The sequence below is a fragment of the Lethenteron reissneri genome, chromosome 35 (assembly GCF_015708825.2).
Source record: "Lethenteron reissneri isolate LAM-NWPU_2019-01 chromosome 35, ASM1570882v1, whole genome shotgun sequence".
Lineage (NCBI taxonomy): Eukaryota > Metazoa > Chordata > Hyperoartia > Petromyzontiformes > Petromyzontidae > Lethenteron > Lethenteron reissneri.
Genome location: NC_083813.1, coordinates 12,339,027 through 12,362,537, shown reverse-complemented (window position 1 = coordinate 12,362,537; position 23,511 = coordinate 12,339,027). Strand labels below are relative to the sequence as shown.

Below are 23,511 nucleotides of genomic sequence, written 5' to 3'. Positions count from 1 at the left end.
CGCTAGGAATCCCCGTGCGTGTCGCGCGATTTTTTTTTTGTTTCCCCCCCACCCCGTCCTCTGGTTTTGTTCGGAGTTCGCTGCGGTGGGCGTTGTTGTGCGTCTCTCCTCCTCCGAATCGAGCTCCTAAAAAATAAAAACTGTCGGATTGTCTTGGGAACACTTCTGGGGTCCTCTCTCGCCATCGCTCCCGCATCTTGACGAGGTCTGTGTTCCGACGTCGGGATTTGTGGTGCGATTGATGACACATTTAATTTCCGCCCCCATTGCACCGGTGATTCCGTAGATTAGAAAGATCGCGTGATTTATCCTACATCAAGCAGCAGTTCAAGGCTCCCCACCTGGTGCTGGACTCGTTCAGGTTCCTCCACCCTGGTTCAGGTTCCTCCACTTGGTTCGGGCTTCTTGAAATGTCGGAACCGGTGCCCACCTCTCACCTGTCCCCGTGAACCTCCCCCCCACCCCGCCCACTTTGGGAAGTTTCTAATTTCGAAATTGACATCGTCAACAGAAGTAAAAAAACCACAGGCACGGCAATAAATGAGAACTGGGCTAAAGTTGAGGGCGCTTAATAATTAAGGCGAGGGGAAGAGTGAGGAGCACGCAGTCAGCAAGCGCGCAGCAGGAAGCGGTCAGCAAACCCGCGGGGCCTCCCGCCGAAGCAGTTGAGCCACGCAGCAACTTTTGCGACCACGTGTGCGCTTGCTGTTCCTGAAGCGTTCGTTCCGAGGGATGGCAGCCGTGGATTTCGACGCGGAGAGTCACCGGTGTGATCTCCCGGCGTGGCAGATGAACCACTGAGCATGATCGCCCCCCCCCCCCGCACCGTCTCCATCCAACCGCAGTTCGTCAATCGGCAGGTCACGTGCGGTGGTGGTGGTGGGGTGAAATGTGGGTACGCCCACCACTTCCAAGACGTCTATCTGGTCGGCGATGAAAGAGTAGGCAAAGAGCCACCGTGGAAGGGCGCTTTATAGAGATGCCCTCTGGTGGAGGTGTATCCACTGGCAGTGAGGATTGCAGCGCAGTTACGGGGCTGCCGCTTTGCATTCCTTAACCCGCACCTCCAATTTGAGCACGGTTGGCTATGTACGGTGCGAAATAAGTTACACATCCGTTACACATTGCATCGAATTGGATATCATATTGCATTGCATTCAATTCTGTTACATTGCATGTTTATCGTTTATTGTATCGCATTGAATTATGTATTGCATTGCGTTGTGCAGATATATTGTATCGGCCTGCATTGTATCGCAGTGTGTTTCACTGTACTGCATTGGACGTCATTGGCTCGGTGATCTTCGTGTCCCCAAAGGAAATGATGGATACATTGTGTACCGCATTGTTATCACATAACATCGCATTGTTATCACATAGCGTTGCATTGTATCGCGCTGCATTGCAGGGAACATCATCGGCTCGGGGATCTTCGTGTCCCCCAAGGGCGTGATGGAGAACGCCGGCTCAGTAGGCCTCGCCCTCCTCGTGTGGATCATCACCGGCGTCATCACCGCCATCGGCGCCCTCTGCTACGCCGAGCTGGGGGTCACCATCCCCAAGTCCGGCGGCGACTACAGCTACGTCAAGGACATCTTCGGGGGCCTCATGGGGTGAGCAGTGAGCGGCGTGGGGGCTTGGCGGGTCGGGCGGGGCGGGCGAGGTGCCCCGTTTGCGCGCCGTCGCTCTGCCCACGTGCTCTCGTGCAAGGGCGGCGCCCGCCGCCACGCTTGCGCTGTCGGTCGCGTTGCTTGCAGCCGCCGCCCGGCGGCGACGTCACGAAGCGAATTCGCGAGAACCCTGTGGGGGTGGAGGGGTGGCGCCGCGGTTGGCGACACGCCGTGCTGCGGACCCGCTAGCCCAATGCTTCTTAAACCTTCGCTGCAGTCGTTAAACAATATAAATATGATATGAATAAATGGATAGGACTTGATTAAACAAAGTAGTTGTACGTACGTGCCCATGGTTAATTTGTGTTTTCAATGATTTACCTTAAAAAAAAATCTGACGTCTCGCACACCCAGAAAGGGCATCTCGCACCCTCTGGGGGGAACGATTCCCGGCCACGACTGACTTGAGTGTTGAGTGCTATCCAAACCGATCCCCCCCACCCCCCACACTCACGCCCATCAGGTTCGCCAACCCACACTGACCAGCGTGGTGAAGTATGGTCAAACAGCCCCCTCCCCTCCCCCCACGAGCAATACGGTAGGACTTTATCCAGCAGGCATTGACAAGCGGCTGGAAATTATAATCATCACGCAATTATTACAAGAGTTAAACTTATTACTTTGTGTGTCTAAAATACAGCACTGAATTGCTATGGAGCGTCTCCTAGATTGACTCGGCCTTAAATGAGTACCTCCTGCAGTGTGTGAAACATCATTTGGGGAGACAAAGGCGTCCAGGCGTGGTTCTGGCCACACTGCCCTTATCATGCGTCGTTTTGGCCTTCATAGGGTGCTGCTCACTAACAGCACTTGCCCTCGGCAGCCTGTGTAGGCTACACGGGGGACCTTTGTCTTTCTATGGTTTAGAGGTGGAGAGTGGTGGGGCGCTATGAACCCGGTGGCCCTGAATTACATTCCCACCCATGTGGAACATCAGCTGTATCACCCTGACTCCGTTATCCAGCCTTGTCGAGGTCAACTCAACAATGAGTGCACCCAGTGTGGCGTGTGGTGTGTGAACCATCGACACCCGGGGGAGAGACAAAGGCGGCCGGGCGAGGCGCCGCCACGGTCGCCTCGTTCACGCCAGCCCCCGCTGCGCTTCGAACCTGTCGCCGTGAGGCGGCCGGGCGTTGTGCTGGCCACCCGCCGGCCTTCGTAGGTGCCGCTCGCCAACAGCTGTGACAGCCGGCGTATGGAGAAGTGCAAGCTCCGAATAGAATATTGAGAAGGGGTTAAAAGAGTAAGCCGCAGATTAGAGAACACACCACACCAGATTAGAGAACGCACCACACCAGGTGAAGGAACGCACCACACGACGCGTTGCTCGCGGACGCTAGCGTCGCGTGTTATGCTTTGCTGCGGTGAATTTCTTTCGCACCGTGCGTAGCCAGCCGTGCTGATCGGAGGTGCGGGGGATTCCTCGCGATTACACGACATCCACGTCGGTTAACTCGCTGACCCCGTGCCCCTACTGGACACCTATGAAAAAGAGTTTCAAAGGTCATCGGATTCCTCCCTCCAGTTTAAATAGATCACGCAAATATATAAATGTGTCGTGAAACTTCGTACTCGCATTGTAAATGTTGTGGCTTGGCTCTCCAACACACCGGTTAGTGCTGTACTAGTGACGAATTGGCACGTTCTGTTTACGTGACAACCCTTACTAGTTGGCTGTGTCGGGTGGTGGCGGGTTTAACGCCACATTTATATATTTACGTCATCTAACCCCAAAACAACCTCCGTTATTGAAGATTCTGCTTTTGGCGGGGGTGGGCGAGCGGGTGGCTGGCGGGTGGTGAGCAGGCGAGGTGGGCGAGCGTCGTCACCATCCCCGTGTCACCATCCCTTCGTTGTCACCATCCCCGTGTCACCATCCCTTCGTTGTCACCATCCCCGTGTCACCATCCCTTCGTTGTCACCATCCCCGTGTCACCATCCCTTCGTTGTCACCATCCCCGTGTCACCATCCCTTCGTTGTCACCATCCCCGTGTCACCATCCCTTCGTTGTCACCATCCCCGTGTCACCATCCCTTCGTTGTCACCATCCCCGTGTCACCATCCCTTCGTTGTCACCATCCCCGTGTCACCATCCCTTCGTTGTCACCATCCCTTCGTTGTCACCATCGTCGTCGCCGTTTGCTGCAGGTTCCTGCGCCTGTGGATCGCGCTGCTCGTGATCTACCCCACCAACCAGGCGGTGATCGCCCTCACGTTCTCCAACTACGTGCTGCAGCCACTCTTCCCCACGTGCCTCGCGCCCGACTCGGCCCTGCGTCTCCTGGCTGCGATCTGCCTCCGTGAGTCTCCGTCGGTGTTCGTTCACGAGGGGGGGGGGGGGACGACGACCCTTGGATGTACGACTGCCGAGCTGTCTGCTTCGGGGGTTTGCATTGCCCTTGTGCTGGTCGCCGTTTGGCGACTGCATTATTGGTCCTGGCACCATGGCATCCTTAGGTCTATCAGAATGTGTATTTATTCTGGAGGAATCCGACGAGCTGTGAAGCTCTTTATCACCGATGACCAGTCGTATAACTGCTGAACCAGAGTTATCAATGCTTTGGCATTTGCAGCGGCCGTGTGGTGTTTCGCCTGTTGGTGTTCGGCACCAGTGAGACAAAGCCAAGCAAGAGGCTGGCCTCTGGTGTACGCCAAAGCATACAATATCAGGAGCATATTTTACTTGCAAATTATTACCACAAGTATGTGTGCTTATTGCTAGGCCGGATTGTCTTATTTGGTGTTTGAACATCTTGACACCCTCCTGGATTAATGCCAGACAGGGTGAAATGCCATTGGTTTTATAACATTGAATACGTGGTGCGGTGTGTGTGTGAAAGCATCATCACTGTGGAGACGTGCTCTCTGCCGGCCTGCATAGGTGCTCACTAACGGCACTTTCCCGAACAGTCTGTGTAGGCTACACGGGAGACCTTTGTCTTGTGTATGTACACAGGTGGTTCGCGCACCGCACTACCGACCTGAGGCGAGCCGAGTTCGAATCCCGCTCACAATAAACGGTGGCGAATATTTGAACCTGTCCCTGGCCTCCCATTGGGCTATGAAATGATTACCTTAGAGCGGTGTGTGCTAAACATCGGCGCTGGGGAGAGACAAAGGCGGCCGGGCGGGCGGTAGTGGGGAGTGGTTAGCGCTGCGCCACCGCTCCCCAAACAAAGACAAAGATCCGCCGTATAGCCTTAACAGACTGTAGGGGCAAGAGCTGTTAGCGAGCACCTATGAAGGCTGGAACTGTACACGAGGGGGTGGGTGGCCAGCACCACGCCCGACCGCCTTTGTCTCCCCAGTGGCGATGTTTATACACTGCACCAAGTACTCATTTGAGGCTGAGTCGACCTAGGGGAGACCCAGGACCGGTTCAGTGTGTAAACAACGACAAAGGCGGTCGGGCGTCGTTGCTAGCCACCCACCGCTTCGTGCAACCGTTTCGGCCTTCGTAGGTGCTCGTCAACAGCACTTGCCCCAACAGTCTGTCAAGGCTATGCGGGGGATCTTTGTCTCTTGCCTTTGTTTAGGGATTAGAATGTTTTTGTTTAATTGCGCGCAGTCACCGTTCGTCCTCCACCTGCTGCTGTTCTGACCCACAAACGAAGTGAATCTGTTTACAATTGCGGAGCAAGACTACACCCAACACCCACCCAGGCAGGCAGCCAGCCCCTCCAAGAGCATCGCCCCACACCCCCCCGTCTCTCCCTCTTCCCCTCCTCGGCAACCAGCTGAAACCAGCTGTCAGACCACCCCCCCCCCACCACCACCACCTCCATCCCTTTTCCTCGCAGCCATATCTCAGCTGTTGCCGAGTCGGCGATAACTCCAGACTCCTTGTTTTTCAGCTGAAAGATTGCGCCGTCACGGGGAGGGAGGGGAGGGGGAAGGGAGGTTGTGCGAGGAAAATGTTTTCTCTGTACAACGCTGCTGACTTTCTGCCGGCTTGCAATTCCGCCCGGGCGACGGGGATGTTGAAAGGGGAGCCGCTCCAGCGCATCGGTTCACCCCCCCCCCCCCCCCCGTGGAATGCGAGACGCGAGCGATGACTCCGACTTGCGAACGTACAAACCGCATGGCGGCACGAGTCGCAGCGTCGTTCATCATTTAACGCTCCCCCCCCCCCGGCAGAAAAGTTAAAGGCGCAGCCCTGCAATTGCCTGCTCACGCCACTGCTGCTGGCGGGTGAGGCGAGGTTGTATTTGGTCTACTCTTCCGGGGGCCGGCCCAGACGTCTTGGGGGAGACGTGGCGTGTACCCACGTCTCTAGGGTTTCGCATAAAGCTGGGCCCTCCCGGGGAGAAGGTGGTGGTGCAGATAGGTTGGGACCGATTTCAATCTGCTCCTTCTGGGCTCTCTCCCGGTTGCTGCGGTTTCCCTGCGCGTGCGTGCACACGCATTGATTGGCTGTGAACATCTTAACATGTAGAGGAGCGCGGAGAGTGGGCAGGTTGTTGGTAGCGCCAGCTCATTCCCTCGCAGCAGCTGCTGACTTCACTGCCTCACCCCCCCCCCGCATCTCCCATTATCACGGTTAGCTACGTACGGTGCGAAACAAGTTATATACACATACCGTGTTGTACTGCACTGTACGTACGACTGAAACGTTCCCTTATTTAGAAAACTCTCGCTATGATTACATTTCGTCCGGGGACACGGAACTGTTCGTACCTATCATGATAACGACGAAGACGACTTCTACGACCGCGCCGGGTGATGTAATCTCTCCCGACTCGCCAGCCCCCAGCGTGGCGACTTGTCATCGGTGTTCGGTCGACTGGGGGAGCTGGGAGGAGAACTGGGGAGGGGGGGAGACTGATTGCATTGGGACCCGACATCGTAAGGGGAAGGAGGAGCCGGGGGGGGGTCCTTGCCTGCAAGATCTGGCCAGAGCCTGGCTCCGCTTGATAAGGCGACTTATAATTAGCAACAAGAGCCGGGCCGTCAGGTGCTGCACCAAATGAGAATCTGTTTGAGTAACCCACTAACCCTCAACCAAACAATAACAGCCCACCAACACAAAGACAAAGATCCCCCGGGTAGCCTCGAACTGACGGTTGGGGCAAGTGCTGTTAGCGAGCACCTATGAAGGCCGGCACGGCACACGAGGGGGTGGGTGGCCAGCACCACAGCTGGCCGCCTTTGTACCCCTAGTGGCGATGTTTACACACCGCTCCAGGTACTCATTTGAGGCCGAGTCGACCGAGAGGAGGACCGGTTCAGATAATCGTCAGCGGTGTTGGCCGTGAGCGGGAATCGAACCCGTTTCGTCGGGTTCGTAGCGCAGCGTAGCGCTAAACGCGTAAACACACACACACTGTGGTCACGTAATCACACTTACACCCACAAAAACACACTTAGGCACGCATGTGCTTAAAGACAACATGCACACACGCCCATAAACAAAATGACATACACACTCAACTACATATACATACACATCTGGTCACAAACAGCAGTAACAATAAAACACCCACTCCCCACTTCCCCCTCCAACACGAGCAGTTGTTATGGCAGAGCCTGGGACTCTGCAGCAGCTCGCAGTGACACCCAGAGATAACTTCTGATTGGCTGAGCCTTCGGGGCATCTACTGGGCACTGAATGTTCTTGAGTGAGTGCGTGCGTGTGTGTGTCTGTGTGTGTGTGGTGTTGTTGTGTGTCTGTGTGTCTGTGCGGGGAGCGGTAGTGTAGCGGTTAGCGCATTGCGCTACGAACCCGGCGACACGGGTTCGATTCCAGCTCACGGCCAACACCAGTGACGATTATCTGAACCGGTCTTGGGCTTCCCCTAGGTCGACTCAACCTCAAATGAGTACCCGGTGCAGTGTGTAAACATCACAACCTTTGTCGCGGGGAGACAAAGGCGGCCGGGCGTGGTGCTGACCACCCACCCCTTCGCGTGCCGTGCCGGCCTTCATAGGTGCTCGCTAACAGCACTTGCCCCTACAGTCTGGGACAGGCTACACGGGTGATGTTTGTCTTTGTGTGTTGGGCAGTGTGTGGTTTGTACAAGGCAGTCCAGCCATGTGTTTATCTACGGCTTGTGATCACCCTCTACTCCTGTGTCTGTAAGTACGGACGTTCGTGTGTGTGTCCGTCTGTGTGCAGCATGTGTGTTTGTTGAACTGCTTTCTCTCACCCTACGTGGCTAACCGTGCTGATCAGAGGTGCGGGGGATGGACAACAAACTGAACACAAAAAAGCATTTCTAAAGAGATGAGTTTTCAATCTATATGCATGTGTGTGCGTGTACATTCCCATCGGTGAGCTCATGTGACATGCCCAGCCACCGCTTGCCCAAGTAGCTTTTGTTTGGCCGGATAGAGGGGGCTTAACGCGGCACGGGCTCGAGGAGAGATGGAGTGATGTGGTACAGGAGGACGTGGAGCTGAGTGGACTTGCCGATGACTGGTACCAGCGGTGTTAAGAGGAGGCTCGTGAGGGACGCTACTGGGCAGTTGGAGGCAGTCGCCCTCCAACAACAACAAAGGGCAGAGGAGCAACACTCACAACAACGAGCGGAGCGCCGTGCGGCTAAAACACAGAAAGTTGGCACAGTAGGGGGCACAGGTGGTGCATCTGCTAGTTCGATTCCAGCTCGCGGCCAAGACCGGTGAAGATTATCTGAATCGGTACTGGGCCTCCCCTAGGTCAACTCAGCCTCAAATGAGTACCTGGTGCGGTGTGTAAACATCGTCACTGGGGAGACAAAGGCGGCCAGGCGTGATGTTGGCCACCCACCTCCTCGTGTGCCGTTCTGGCCTTCATAGGTGCTCGCTAACAGCACTTTCCCCAACTGTCTGTTAAAGCTATACGGGGGGGATCTTTGTCTTTGTAAGTGTGGGGAGCGGTGGCACAGTGGTTAGCCGCGATGCGCTACGAACCCGCCGACCCGAGTTCGATTCCCGCTCACGGCCAACCACCAACAGCGACGCTTATGAGGCTCCATGGGACGGGTTTAGAACGTGGTCGTGTTTTTTTAAAATGCATATCGCACTCCTCTGACCTTGCCAGAGACTTTAAATATCCCGAGTTCTGCGTTGCCACGTGCTCGCGTGATCCCTTACCTCCACACTCGAATAAAACCAGTCGCTCATTTGCCCTGGTGGTGGAGGACACGACAATAATCACAACAACAACGCAATTCATCTCTCGCGCACAATATTTCACAATGGCCCTTATTTGATAGCACGTCTTATCTTGACATGGCCTTCACCTAGAAGAAGCAAATTTGTTTAATGTGCTCCGAGGAAGGTTGCCTTGTTCATAGCGAACCACAAACGCTGCGGTCGTAATGTGTATAAGTTGAACTTCTTTGTAATGTGTATAAGTTTAACTTATTTCGCACCGTACTCAGCCAGCCGTGCTTGTATTATTGTTTGTTTGAACTAGACTTGGGCCCGGAGCGCACAACAACATTCGCGTTGACTCAACCCCGCGACACTCGGAACAATAACTGTCGCAGCAGCAGCAGCTGGCGTCCAGTAAGTAGAAACAGCATGTGCCCAGTAGCAGCGACAGAATGCGCGTGCCCCCTAAGCAACAACACTCAAGTGATGTTGGCCTATGGAGGCCGGAACGGTACACGTGGAGGTGGGTGGCCAGCACCATGCCCGGCCGCCTTTGCCTCCACAGTGCTGATATTTGCACATCAAATCGGGTAGTCGTTTGAGTCAACCTTAGGGGATGCCCAGGACCGGTTCAGGTAATCGCCGCTGGGTTGGGCCGTGAACGGGAATCGAACTCGGGTGGTCGGGTTAGCCGCTGCGCCACCGCTCCCCCACCAAAGCCGTAGTAGCTTCCACGCACCTCTCCCTTCCCCATCTCTCTCTCTCTCATCATCGTGTTCCAACCTCGCCTCTCTCTCATCATCGTGTTCCAACCTCGCCTCTCTCTCCCTCGCTGTCACGCTCTCTCTCTCGCTCTCCAGCTCTGCACCACTCTCTCTCAGAAACATTGCCTCGGCGCGCGCGTTGAGGATTCGTCAATGGGCTACGCCTGTGCCCTTAACCCGACTGCAGAAACCAATTCACAGCACGCGAAGCGGCTAATGGCATGTCCACTTGGTCTGCCTGTAGCGTGCGCAGACAATGCAATTAACTATGCTACTATACTACATTTTTTTATATTTTAGCCAGGTAAAGCCTCACTGAGCTGTGTAGCTCTTATTCAGAAGCGACCTGGCCACACTTGATAGCTCAATGAAGTGGCTCTTGAACGCGTGGTGATGTTAATTCAAAATGTGGAAGGGAAAAAAACTGGAGGACCCGGAGAAAAATCCACGCGACCACGGGGAGAGGGAGAGAGACACGCGCAAACTCCAAATGTACAGCAGCAGCAGGCGTCAGGGTCGGGATCGGACCCACGACCTCCTTGTCCACACATCACATCGTTATCCTCGAATGACCTAAACCACGGGGGGTTCCATCGTGCGGCTCACGCGAGATCCGTGGGAACGGTGCGGTCGTGATTATGGGGTGGGGGGGGGGGTTAAAAAAAATATTCGCGATGTTATCTCAGGAGAGCGCGAGAGACAGGGGCGATATTACTGTTTCAAATCCTTATCTCTTCCCCCGTCCTCCGCGTTCTGCGTGTGATGTGGGTGGGTGGGGGCACTGGTGGGGGGTAGTGGGTGGAGCTGGTGGGGGGTGGCGGGTAGGATGATAAGGGGGAGGGGGGTGGAGCCTGGTGGTGATGTAATCGTTATACTAACATTAACTATTGTATTCTTGCTTAGGGCAGCAATTGTAAGGCAGGAGTTGGGTTTCGGGTTGTAGGGGTTAAGGGAGGGGATTGTGTTTGTGCATTGTCTTCTCGACCATCTGTCTGGGCACTGCCGTGGTGAGATGTTAACTTCCTCGCCTGGTATACGGGAGGCCGTGGGTTCGATCCCAATCCTGACGTCTGTGTACATTTGGCGTGTGCCTCTCTCTCTCTCCCTGTGATCGCGTGGATTTTTTTTTATTCCGGGTCCTCCGGTTTTTCCCCCTCCGCATTTCGAATCGACATCATCACGCGTTCGGAGCATTTGGCAGCGACAAAAGTCCACGCGATGATGAGCCGCCGCCACTTCGTTGGGCCATCATTTGTGAGCGCAGGGTCGCTTCTGAAAAATAACTTCACGCCAGCTGCCCAGCGGTGCCTTACCTGGTAACAATATAGAAATAGATTGTTCGTAGTTTAGTCTGCGCGCCATCGGCAATGGGGGGGGGGGGGGGTAGGGGGGGGCGGATGAAGCCTTGCGGAGGAGTCTGTGAATGTGGGGGGCAAGCGGCGTGGTTCCAGACGGGGTGGGGGTGGGGGTGGGGGTGGGGGTGGGGGTGGGGGTGGGGGTGGGGGTGGGGGTGGGGGTGGGGGTGGGGTGGAGCTGGGGGGAATTCGCCCCCCCACACCCCACCACCATCACCACCAGCCACCACGCCCCCACCACCAGCGCCACCACGCAGAGATGCTCTTCTGGTTGTTGTTGTTTCACGTGGCGCCTCCAGCCACTTGCAGGCCGCGAGCTGCGGTCGCGTTGTGCCGCGCGGGGACAGCTGCCGCCGGGGGTGCCCCCCCCACCACCCTCACCCCCCCACCACCCTCACCCCCCCACCACCCTCGACTGAGGCTGCCTGCCCACTGGTCGCGGCTGAGAGTGTGAGATGCAAGGCATCCTCTCAACTCCCACCCGTAAAGATAAAGATCCCCCGTATAGCCTGCAAGGGACTGTTGGGGAAAGTGCTGTTAGCGAGCACCTATGAGGGCCGGCACGGCGCACGATGGTGTGGGTGGCCAGCACCACGCCCGGACGCCTTTGTCTCCCCAGTGGTGATGTTTACACACCGCACCAGGTACTCATTTGAGGCTGAGTTGACCTGGGGGAGGCCCAGGACCGGTTTGGATAATCGTCACTGGTGTTGGTCATGAGCGGGAATCAAACTCGGCTCACCCGGTTCAAAGCGCAGCGTGCTAACCGCTACACTACCGCTTCTAAAATACCCACCCATACATATGTAGAGATGCATAGACTCGTAAAGAGACCCATACATAGACATATAGACTCCAAGACTTGCATACACCCACAGAATCGCACATGCACCCAAAGCCTCACCCCATAGACCCGTAGACTCGCACATACGGCCATAGACTCAAATAGAGACCCATAGATTCAGAGACACCATCGACTCACCCGTGTACTCGCACACACACACACAGCCATAGGCTCGCATAGAGGAGCCCCAGACGAACATGAGTGTCTGTGGCCTAGCTGCGGCAGGACGTGGGTTGGGAGGGGGTCGTTGAGTGCAGAGTTCTTGGAGGAGACACAAAACATGTTGACGGGACAGAGTGCGTCTCAGCCGCCACCACCACATCCATCTTCCCCCCCCCGCCGCCACCACCTGGGTATTTCTGGTCAGCAGAGACGCACAAACACGGGGCACAGAGCTGCCGTCGGGAGAAGCGGGCGGGGGGGGGGGCAGGATGATAGGGCGAGAATGAGAGATGGGGGAGAATGAAATGAGAGATGGGGGAGAATGAAACGAGAGACGGGGGAGAATGAAATGGGAGACGGGGGAGGATGCGAGGGGAGGGGTGGGAACTCGGCTGATGGTTCGCGTCCAACTCGGTGGCTCCTGGCTCGGTGACGAGGTCACGGAGCGGGAGAGGAAGGGGGTGGTGGTGGTGGGTGCGTGGTTACGACTCCACGTGTTTTCGAGTCGTGCTCCATAATGACGCCGTTGAATTTGCGCCGATTTCTGTTCACTTTGTCATTCGGTCGTCGATGTCATCGCCGTTGCTTTTGTCACTTCCGTTGAACACGAGCCGTCACGCTCTCTCTCTCTCGCGCGCGAAATGGAGTTCGGCTCTTCATGCGGACGTTCCTCCATCTCCGTGGAAGGGTGTGAGGATGCTGCCCCCCCCCCCCCCCCTCAATGTTAATGGACCGGAAGTCACTTGGGATGGCGCGATCTCGGCAGTAGTTCTGCGTTATCCACTTGCGCAGCGTGGTGTGGGGTGGAGGGGTGTTTAACACGAATGTGCGGTGTGTTGCGAACTACGGTGTTTCTAGAGCCGACGTGACGTACGCTGCACACACGGACATCCGAGCCGACGGCGAGTCCCTCGGTTTGACGCGACGGACGCCTTCCTGAAAAGTGCCGCGTGCGGCGAAACGATCACCCTACGAATGATGTAACGGTGATTACATTTTCTTTTTGGCGAGGTATGCGATGTTCCGCGAGCGACGCACACGCGCGGGACAAATGCCCGAGGGGGGTACGCCGCCGCGTCACCGCATCAGCCTCTCGGCTCGAGAGCATTTAGTCGTCGAGCGCCCGGGAGCGTCGCTTGACGGCGCGCTCCGAGTTGTGCGAACGGTGTCCCCTCATGGCGGCAGAAGAAGAAGCAGCGGCAGCAGCGGCAGCGCGTTGTTTGCGGTGTGGACATCGCGACGCGTTTCAGCGACGACCTTTGCCCGCACGGGCAGCCCTCGCTTAGTGCCCGAGATGCGTTCCTGGAGAAGTGAGCGTCAATCGCATTGCCGCGAAGAGGGGGTCGTCATGACTGTGTGTGTATCTATAGGGTGGGGGGGGGGGGGTAGTGTAGCGGTGAGCGCTACGCTGCGCTACGAACCTGGCGACCCGGATTCGATTCCCACTCGCGGCCAACACCGGTGACGATTATTTGAATCGATCCTGGGCTTCCCCTAGGTCGATTCGGCCTCAAATGAGTACCTGGTGCAGCGTGGTAAGTAAACATCGCCACTGGGGAGATAAAGGCTGTCGGGCGTGGTGCTGGCCACCCACCCCCTCGCGTGCCGTTCCAGCCTTCATAGGTGCTCGCTCATAGGACTTGCCCCAACAGTATGCACAGGCTATACGGGGTCTTTGTCTTTAATAAATGTACATGACACGCTGTGTACGTTGCGTCACGCGCTTTTGCGGGCCACCACCACTCTGCTGGCGGAGGGGGAGGCGGCAGCCTGTGCCGGCGAGCAGTTGCAGGGCTGCGCCTTTGCTCCGCGTGCAGCGGACAGGCTGCACAGCCTGCACAGGCTGCACAGGCTGCACAGGCTGCACAGGCTGCACCACGCGTTGGGAGCGTGGGACCCGGGCCACGGGAAGAGGGCGATCTCTTTGTTGTCTCTGTCTCTTTGTTTCACACTCCCTCCCACCCACCCCGCTAAAACAATGGGACCAGTCCGTCCCTCCCGATCTCAGGGACATCGCTTCACACAACAACCCACCACAACCACAACCCACCACAACCACAACCCATCACCACAACCAAAACCCACCACCACCACAACAACCCACCACCACCATCACAACCCACCACCACCACAACAACCCACCACAACCACAACAACAAACAAACAACGACCAGAACAGCCGCCATTCGCCACTTAAGTGTCAGTGACGTCGCCACGGCGCTTGTGCCAGGCTGGGTGCACTTTGAGGCCATCGTGGTGAAGTGTCGGAGGAGGCTCGCCGCTGACAGGAGGAGGCTTGCGAGTGTGGCACTTGCCCCAAACACTCTGAGAGGCTACGTGGGGGACCTTTGTCTTTGCGTGTGTCCACTCACCCCGCTCGTGCCCCTCTTTGTGAGTCGCCCCTTTATCAGATGGCACGGAGGTGCCAGTCCTCGCACGCGGGCGAGGAGCGAGTGGACTGCGCCGCCTGTTCCCGTGCGCGGGAGCGGCGGCGCAGCGATTAGCGCAATGCTGCGCTACGAACCCGAACGGGTCCGAGTTCGATTCCCACTAAGGGCCACCAACACCGGTGACGATTATTTGAACCGGTCCCTCACCCCCTCTCTCTCCCCCCAAGGTCGACCCGGCCTTCCCGGTGCGGTGTTTTGTCAACGTCGGCACTGGCGAGACAAAGGACGTGTGGTGCAGGCCACCAACCCCCTCGTGTGCCGTGCCGGTCTTCTACAGGTGCTGCTCGCTAACGGCACTTGCCCCAACGGTCTTTGTCGTTGTCCTTGCGCAGTGCTGCTGACGTGGGTGAACTGCTCGAGCGTGCGCTGGGCCACGCGCGTGCAGGACGTGTTCACCGGCGGCAAGCTGCTCGCCCTCGCGCTCATCATCGTCATGGGCTTCGTGCAGATCTGCAGAGGTACCGCTCGCCTGCTCGTTCGGTCGCTCTCGCAGTCGCTCGGTATCTCGCTCGCTCACTCAGGCACTCAAGTCGCTCGTTCGGTCACTCGGTCACCCGTTGACTCGCTTACTCGTACTCATTTGCTTGCTCGCTCGCTTGCTCAGTAATTAAATCGGTCACTCGCTCAGTAACTCGTTCAATCCGTCGCTCGCTCGCTCATTCCTGCCTCCGTTACTCACTCATTGCTCCACTCACCCTCTCGTCGCATCACCAGTCCAGGTGGGGACCGTCAAACCTCCGCACCCCCCCTTCCCCCTCCTCGGGGGTCGTGCGATGATTTGACCGGTGATTTAAAATAATTAAATTAAAGTTAAAACCCATGAACCCCACCTTTGCGGCAAATCGGCGAGATTTGGGGCAATGGACCTTCTTGATGTGCTGCGAAGAAGGTCACGTGCCACGCTTGCCCGCAAACGTCGCATATTATATTTATATATCTATTTTTACAGCCGCGAAAAGCTCTCATACCGACACTAATTACTTGCGCCGGTTTATCGTGACCCCCCCCACCACCCACGGGCCCCTCCCGGCCGTGCCGTGGAGATTTCCAGGAACCGTCGCCCCACGCCGAATATTTCTGGAATGCGATTCCTCGCATTCGGCTTTGGTGATGAGTGGTGGCCGGTAGACGGGGCGGGGGGGGGGGTAACCTCGGTGACCCCCAGCATTAGGGTATTAATCGTGAGCGTAAAAGAGTAGCACTGGGTTTGGTGTCACTGGGGGCAATCAAACGCCAAATCTCAAGGTTCTTTGTAAAGAGGGTCCTGCCAACGGCGGTATATTAATTGGCAGCTTGCGGAGAATGTGTCGTCGTCTTTGTTGTGTGTGGGGCAAGCGCGCTGCACTACGAACCCAGCAACCGGAGTTCGGGGCGCGTTCCACGTTATGAAAATGTGCATTCTGCGTTACAATGGTGCACGTCATAACGGGGAGGCGCGTTCCACGTTGTGCGGCGATCCGACCCAAACGACGACAACAACAACAACAACAACACAAATTCGTCAACGGTGAATCGTGACATTGGCCGTGAAAGAGGCGCCGCGTGTCAAAGGTCATGGTCGGGAGGTCCCTGGGCCGGGCGCGGCGCAGCGCGGCCAGAAGGGCCGGGCGCTGGCCTGCAGTCGGGGATTTACAACGGAGCGGCAGCCGAGGGATGGAACGCGGCGGCCGTGAGGGACGTCCACCGTGGAGGAGATGGAGCGACGCTGCACTCGCTTCCTGTGCACGTGCTGGCGTGGATCGTTGCGGCGATGGCTCGCGGGGATGGAGGCCTCGACCCAGCGGTGTATTGACCGTGGTTGATGGTGGCGATGTTGTTAATCGCTGTGTGCTAGCGCGCGCAGTGCACGCAATTCACACCGCACGTCACGGTCGTGCCGCTACTGGAGGTGGATTAGAACGCTTCTGCCGGCGGTGGTCTGAGCGTGGCGTTGCAGGGCTGCACCTTTACCCGTGTCTCGTCGTCCAGGTCTGGATCGCGACGTGTACCCGCACTGTCATAACTCTCCCACTGCTGCCAACCGCTGCAGGGGGGGGCTGGCGGACGTCAGGAATGTGGCGCTTTTGAAGAGATTATGTGAAAATCCGCAGCTTAATTAAACCTCAACAGACTGTGAAATACGTCGATCACATGGCCGAGGTCACGGGGGGGGGGGGGGGGAGGGCGGTCGCGCCTCCCGCCACACAACCCCGGTCTCCACCCGCACTCTCGTTAGCGTGTTCTAGGCGTGTCTGTGTCGGTTCACACGGTCAAGTGCACGCCAGTGCACGCTCGCCTGCTCGCTCGCTTACCCGCTCACTCACCCGCTCACGCCACACTCTCACGGTTACTTGCGCGCTCGCAAATTCACTCCGCGCTGGAGCGCACTCGCTCGCAGCATTGATCACACACTCGCTCAAAAAAACAAAGACGAAGATCCTGTATAGCCTTAAGACTGTTGGGGCAAGCGGTGCGTTAGCGAGCAGGGCACACGAGACAGTGGGTGGCCAGCACCACGCCCGGCCGCCTTTGTCTTCCCAGTGCCCATGTTTACTCACTGCACCAGGTACTCATTTGAGGCCGAGTCGACCTAGGGGAGGCCCAGGACCGGTTCAGATAATCGTCACTCGTGTTGACCGTGAGCGGGAATCGAACCCGGATGAGCGGGTTCGTAGCGCAGCGAGCGCTGCCCACTACACCACAGTGCTTCACGCTATCCCTAACCCAACCACGCACCCGCACGCTCGCCCTCCACCCGCACGCTCGCCCTCGCTTCAGAGCGGACCCCACCGTCGTCTGTATAAACATTTGCATCGACGACGACGACTGTGTGCGCCTGCGTGTCCATCGCGGTGCCGCTATTCCGCTCCCAGCGAGCCCCCTACCACTCCTCTCCCTCGCCGCGTCCGTTGCTCTTTTAGGCCATTGTTCTGAGTTTGCTGCGTCAAACCTGATTTCCCACACACACCACCCCCCCTCCCCACCGGTTCTGCGCCAGTCTCTTGCATGCATCGTTGCCGGCGGTGGTGTCGTCATTTTGGCGAGGAGCGGTTGGCGCCGCTGCGTTGAAACCCCGGTGGCCCCGGAGGCCGCGTGACGGCACCGTGAGACGTGACCCCTCGGTGGGCGCTGCGTGATGAAAACATCCGTGCGTGTGTATATGTGTGCGTGTCTGTGTGTATGTGTGCGTGTACACGTGTATGTGTGTGTATGTGTGTGTGTGTGCGTGTGTTTGTGTGCGTGTGTGTGGGAGCGGTCGTGTAGCAGTTAGCGACCCGAGTTCGATTTCGCGCTCACGGTCAAAATCGTTGACGATTATCTGAACCGGTCCTGGGCCTTCCCTACGTCGACTCTGCCTTTTAAATGAGCACCTGGTGTGGTGTGTAAAAACATCGCCACTGGGGAGACAAAGGCGGCCGGGCGTGGTGTTGTCCACCCACCACTCCTCCCCCCGGCAATTTCCCCAAAGGTCTGTAGTGGTGACGCGGGCGCTGGTTGTGTGCGTGTGTGCGTGTGTGCGTGTGTGTGTGTGTGAGCCAGGCCAGTACCACTGGCTGGAGCCCCAGAACGCGTTCCGCGCGTGGCAGGAGCCCACGGTGGGGCTCGTGGCGCTCGCCTTCCTGCAGGGCTCCTTCGCCTACGGGGGGTGGAACTTCCTCAACTACGTCACCGAGGAGCTCGTCGACCCCTACAGGTTGGCGTGACCCCCCCCCCCCCCTACCCACCCCCTACAGATCAGCGTGAGCCCTAATACAAGTTGGCGTGACCCCCGATAGGTCGGCGTGACCCCTCCCCCGACAGGACGGTGACCCTCCCCTACAGGTAAACGTGACCCCCACCCTATAGGTCAGTGTGACCACTCCTGCCTCGACAGGTCAACATCACCCCACCCCCCCCAAAGGTCACCCCCTACCCTCTAACCCACACATCTCGCTTCGCTGAGCAACATTGGGAGAGGCTCCCCCACTGTGTGGAAGTGGATAACGTGGAGCTACCGCCGAGATGCATTGGGGTCATCTTCCCCCCCCCCCGCCCGCTCCTCCGGTCTGCTCGTGAGAGGGTGGCACTCTCACATCAGCCCTTCTGATGTCGTGGACATTATCATTAAATTGGTCAACGTGTGGCGGCTTCATGGCACAAATCTGCCACCCAAGAGAGGCAAGGGGAGTGGAGTCGAGGGTGTGCGGTGTGTGGAGGGAGAAGCGAAAGGAAAGGGGAGAAGGGAGAGAGAGCGAGGAGGAGAGGAGAGGGAATGGGAGATGAGAGGTGTCGGGTGGAGACTGAGCGGAGAAAAGGGAGCAAGGGGGGATCAGGGGAGACGAGGAGAGGGAGGAGAGAGGCTGCGTCAGGGCCTCCACCCGGCTGCTGCTGCATGGAGGTGGAGCGGCGTCTGATTTCACAGCGGGCGGGGAGAGGGGAGGGGTTCGGAGTGGGGGTGGCCACTCACAGAAGAAGTCACGTGGTTTATGGGAGCCTATCCGTGCGAGCGTCTTGCAATTCTTTCACTCCGTACGTAGCCCACCGTGCTCCCGCCCTCTGCTCCCCCGCGCCCCCCCCCCCCCCGCAGGAATCTCCCACGTGCCATCTTCATCTCCATCCCGCTCGTCACCTTCGTCTACGTGTTCGCCAACATCGCCTACGTCACCGCCATGTCGCCCGAAGAGCTCCTCAGCTCCAACGCCGTCGCCGTGGTGAGGCCCCGCCCACGAGGCCAGATGTTAACTCCCTCGCCTGGTCTTTTTGGTTCTTTCGGTAAAGTCATCACGTAGAAGGGAAATAATAAAATAATAAAAATAAAACCTAATAAAATATAATTCTCACGACGTTTCGGCCACAACGCAAGCAAGCCGTCCTCAGGTGAAGAACAGGTCTGTCGGAAAGACAGCGTCTGAATGAACACCATCATCAAGCTTGGCAGCGTATGCTGCCAAGCTTGATGGTGGTCTTTCCGACAGACCTGTTCTGCACCTGAGGATGGCTGCTTGCGTTGTGGCCGAAACGTCGTGAGAATTGTATTTTATTATGTTTTATTTTCATAATTTTATTATTTCCCTTCTACGTGACTTTACCGAAAGAACCAAGAAGATGAATCCCTGCAGTCACGAAAGCTTTAAATCGAAATTTACCCCGCCTGGTATGCAGGAGGTCGTGGACTTGTATTTGGAGGTTTTCTTCTCTCTCTCTACCCGCGGTGGTTGCGTGGAATTTTCTCCGATTTGCTCCGGCTTTTTTCTCTCCACATTTTAGAATCCAGATTCACGCGTTTAGAGAGTATTTGGCTGCTATATATTTCCACGTGATAAGCCACTTCGTTGAGCTATCATTTGTGGCCAGGTTGCTTCTCTATGAGAGCTATATGGCTTCGTGGGCCTTACCTGGTAAAAATAAAAAATAGTTTAGTTGAATAGTTAAAGTTGACGTGTGTGTGTGTGTAGATCGACTCGGTAGACAAATGCGGCTGGGCAGGCGTGGTGCTGGCCACCCACCCCCTCGTGTGCCGTGCCGGCCTTCATAGGTGCTGCTCGCTCATAGCGGTTTCCCCAACAGTCTGTTAAAAGGCTAAACGGAGCGGTATATTTATGTTTTGTGTGGGGGAGCGTGTGTAGCGGTTACAAGCCTAGCTACCCAAGTTCGATTGCCCTCTTACGGTCAACACCCAGTGACGATTACGTGAAACGGTCCTGGCCTATCTGATAGGTCGGCTCGGCCTTAAATGAGCACCTGGAGCAAACGTGGGAGACTAAGTTTGCAGGTTGGTCATGGTGCTCACCACCCACCCTCTCGTATGCCACCTGAGCCTTCGTAGGTGCTACTACTCGCCCACCAGCACTTGCCCCAACAGGCTTGTTAAGGCTACACGGGGGGGTGGGGTCTTTGTCTTTGTGCACGTGTGCAGACGTTCGGAGAGAAGCTGCTGGGGGTCATGTCGTGGCTCATGCCGATCTCCGTGGCGCTCTCCACGTTCGGCGGCGTCAACGGCTCCCTCTTCACGTCGGCACGGTGAGGAACAAAGACAAAGGGCCCCCCCCCCCCCCCCCCCGTGTGCGTAGCCTGCTGGGGGTAAGTGCTGTCAGCGAGTAGCGCACACACACATTCACCGTAGGGGTTTCAACATCGCCGCTTCACTTCGGACCGTGGAGGGGGGGGGTCCTGGGGGGCGGGGGGGGCCTGGGGGGCCGGGGGGGGAAGGGGCATGGGGGGGGGGGGCTGGTAATGGACGTCACTTCTTGTAAACTTCTCTGTTGATAATTGGTTCTTTACCCTTCTATCTGGCAACAAAACTGACACCTTTTTGCAAGGAGTCATGTTTGCATAGACCGCAATACCTGCAGTCATAAATACAAACAAAAGACATAACTCTGATAATGTGCACTGTCCTTGAAGTTGATTGGTCCACACCCGAGACAGCTTTCCTTCGAGCCTAGTCTCATATGGGTTGGACCAGATGACGCCAAAAGGCGCACAACTCAAGGACAATGCACCATCAGAGTATGAGAGCTCGGGGCAAGCATCTACACTATGGGGACCTCATTTGCCAGTAAAAAATATGATAATTGGTTCTTTACCCTTCTATCTGGCAACAAAACTGACACCTTTTTGCAAGGAGTCATGTTTGCATAGACCGCAATACCTGCAGTCATAAATACAAACAAAAGACATAACTCTGATAATGTGCACTGTCCTTGAAGTTGATTGGTCCACACCCGAGACAGCTTTCCTTCGAGCCTAGTCTCATATGGGTTGGACCAGATGACGCCAAAAGGCGCACAACTTAACTTCTCTGTTGTAAGTGCTGTCGTGTACCCGTAGGCGGGTGCTGGGTTAGCGCGCTGCGAACCAAAGAGACCCGAGTTCGATTCTCACTCACGGCCAACATGGGTGACGATAATCTGAACTGGTCCTGGGCCTCCCCTAGGTCGACTCAGGCTTTAAATGGGTACCTGGTGCGGTGTGTAAACATCGCCAACTGGGGAGATAAAGGCGACCGGGCGTGGTGCTGGCCTCCTGCAACACAAACACCACCCAGGTGGCACACACCTGCGTGGCCGTCGTCAGTTCGCGGAGATATAAAACATCTCCGACCTGGCATTGTGACGGGGAGAGAGAGGGTGGGGAAGGCGTGTTTGACATGCGTGCTTGCTCGCTCCATCGTTCGCCCAAGGCCGTGTGAGGATTTGCGTATCGGATGAGGTTATGAAAGCTCATCGGATTTGCACAGAGATATCCAGTAGTGGGCGGGGTTGTTGGACCGGTTACATCAACAAACAATGTAATAACAAATCACTCGAACAAAAAAAAACTTTTTTTTTACTTTAGCAGATAACCCACGGAGCCATTTGGTTTCATTTTCAGAAATGACCTGGCCCCAAATGACAACTCAAGGAAGTAGAGATGTGAAGCAGCCAAATGATCAGAACGCGTGAAGTTGATTTATAAATGCGGAGGGTAAAAAAACGACAGAACCGGAGAAAAATCCACACGACCACGGAGAGAAAATTGCAAACTCCAAATATACAGGAGGAGTTTATCGAACTCGCGAACCTCCTATGTATACCAGGCGATTAACCAGGGCTGCCTGTCGGATTGGAATGGGGGGGCACTTCCGGCAGCGGCAGGCCGGGGGCGGGAGGCTGACGCCACGCGAAGAACGGGCAACCGCTGGCCACGCGCTGGTGGGTTACGCTGCGTTATTTTTAGGCCGAGTCGACCTAGGGGAGAACCCGCCCCCCCTTCTGCTCGTTGCGTAATGGATGTTCTCGGCACGTGGCCAATAGCAGGGAGGGAGTTTGGCAGCGAACGCCACGGACGCGCTTGAACGTGAGCCGAATTAGACCGGCCCTTCCTGTTTGCCTCTCGCTGCATTTGCTGGGGGGCGGGGGCTGTGGGGGGCTCGGGGGGGCTGTTGTTATTCAGCAGCAGCCCCGGTCGCGAATCGAGCTTCGTCATCTTCTTCCGCCTATTTATAGCGCCACGGGGCGCACGTACGGAGGTCGTGAGGGTTGCAGGCACAGGGAGGACGATGTTGATGATTAGGATGAGCATCATCGCAGTTGTTTGGCGCTGCGTGTTGTAACGAGTGTAGTGTTGGGGTCACTCTCCCGGGGAGGCAGGCGTGCAGGCAGGCGGGCAGGCAGGCAGGCAGGGAGCGAGATGATTTGGATTCATGGGGAAAAGGCACAGACAACCGAGTGCGAAGGTGGCCTCCCACAACTGGTGCCGCTGCTATACACGAACAACAATTGCCCAAGCTCTCGTGGTCCTACAACATTGGGATCTTTGGACAACTCCACATTTAGTGAGTGTTTTAGATTTCCTGGAATAAACCAATGCATGTGAGGTGAGGGGGGGTGGGGGGCAGAATGGAGGGGGGGGGGGAGAGCAGGGGGGGGGGGGGCAATCACTCTATTGAGGTCATTGTTCCCTCGCAGAGAACTTGGCGACTCGTGGTGAACAGAATGATCGGGGCATGACTCCGCTGGAGTCCGTGGCGTCTCACTCGTCATCGTTTTCGCAGAGCTGCTAGAAGAGCGAGTGAGAGGGCAGTCGGCACAGGCATTCCCCCTCTCGTAACCACCCCGGGCCGGTTCACCCAGTTCCAGAGATATGAACATTACCATGAATTTTATTTTCCTCCAGGCAAATAATCGGTGTTGTTCACTGTGTTGTATATGTTGGGTATGAAAATTTGTTATGTTGTATGCGTGCGTGGGTGAAATTATTATGTTGTATATGTGGGTTATGAATATTCAGTGGAAATAATAATAATTAAATGAAATTTGGCCAAATGTGTAATTATCCGGAAATATGTTAATTTATGTAATTACGCACATTTTAATTATGCCAATTCGAGAGGTAATCGTATTAATTATGCGAGTGGGTGTAATTATGATAACGCAAGTCGTTATGATAACCAGACCCCGGTTCACCCCGTTATCGCTTTAACATTTACTGAGTATGTATTAGTGTGTTTATTAAGGTCACCAAGTTCAAATCTCAACGCAGAAGCAGATCTTATGCATAGATTTCAGGAAAGAATCACACAACCACTTCTGTATTAATCAATTTATTACTAATTCAACCTTAACTATGATATAATATGCGAACTCTCAATCCCGGAACGTCAACACGGCATCAATACAGTATCATCAACGATTGTCTGATTTCACTTTGACAACGGCACATGGATACCGCATAACGCGATGGTTGTT

At 56.2% G+C, this 23,511-nt stretch overlaps 1 protein-coding gene across 1 annotated transcript in view; it reads left to right on the top strand.

Annotated features, from left to right (window-relative positions):
• The window catches only part of LOC133350943 (large neutral amino acids transporter small subunit 2-like), a 37,814-nt gene that overhangs the window by 5,290 nt on the left and 9,013 nt on the right, over positions 1-23,511 (top strand). The window contains exons 2-7 of the mRNA XM_061565788.1: positions 1,409-1,613; positions 3,820-3,971; positions 14,656-14,781; positions 17,843-17,996; positions 18,870-18,993; positions 20,199-20,302. Of these exons, the coding sequence (XP_061421772.1) occupies positions 1,409-1,613; positions 3,820-3,971; positions 14,656-14,781; positions 17,843-17,996; positions 18,870-18,993; positions 20,199-20,302 (865 nt within the window). The remainder of the gene's footprint in view (positions 1-1,408; positions 1,614-3,819; positions 3,972-14,655; positions 14,782-17,842; positions 17,997-18,869; positions 18,994-20,198; positions 20,303-23,511) is intronic.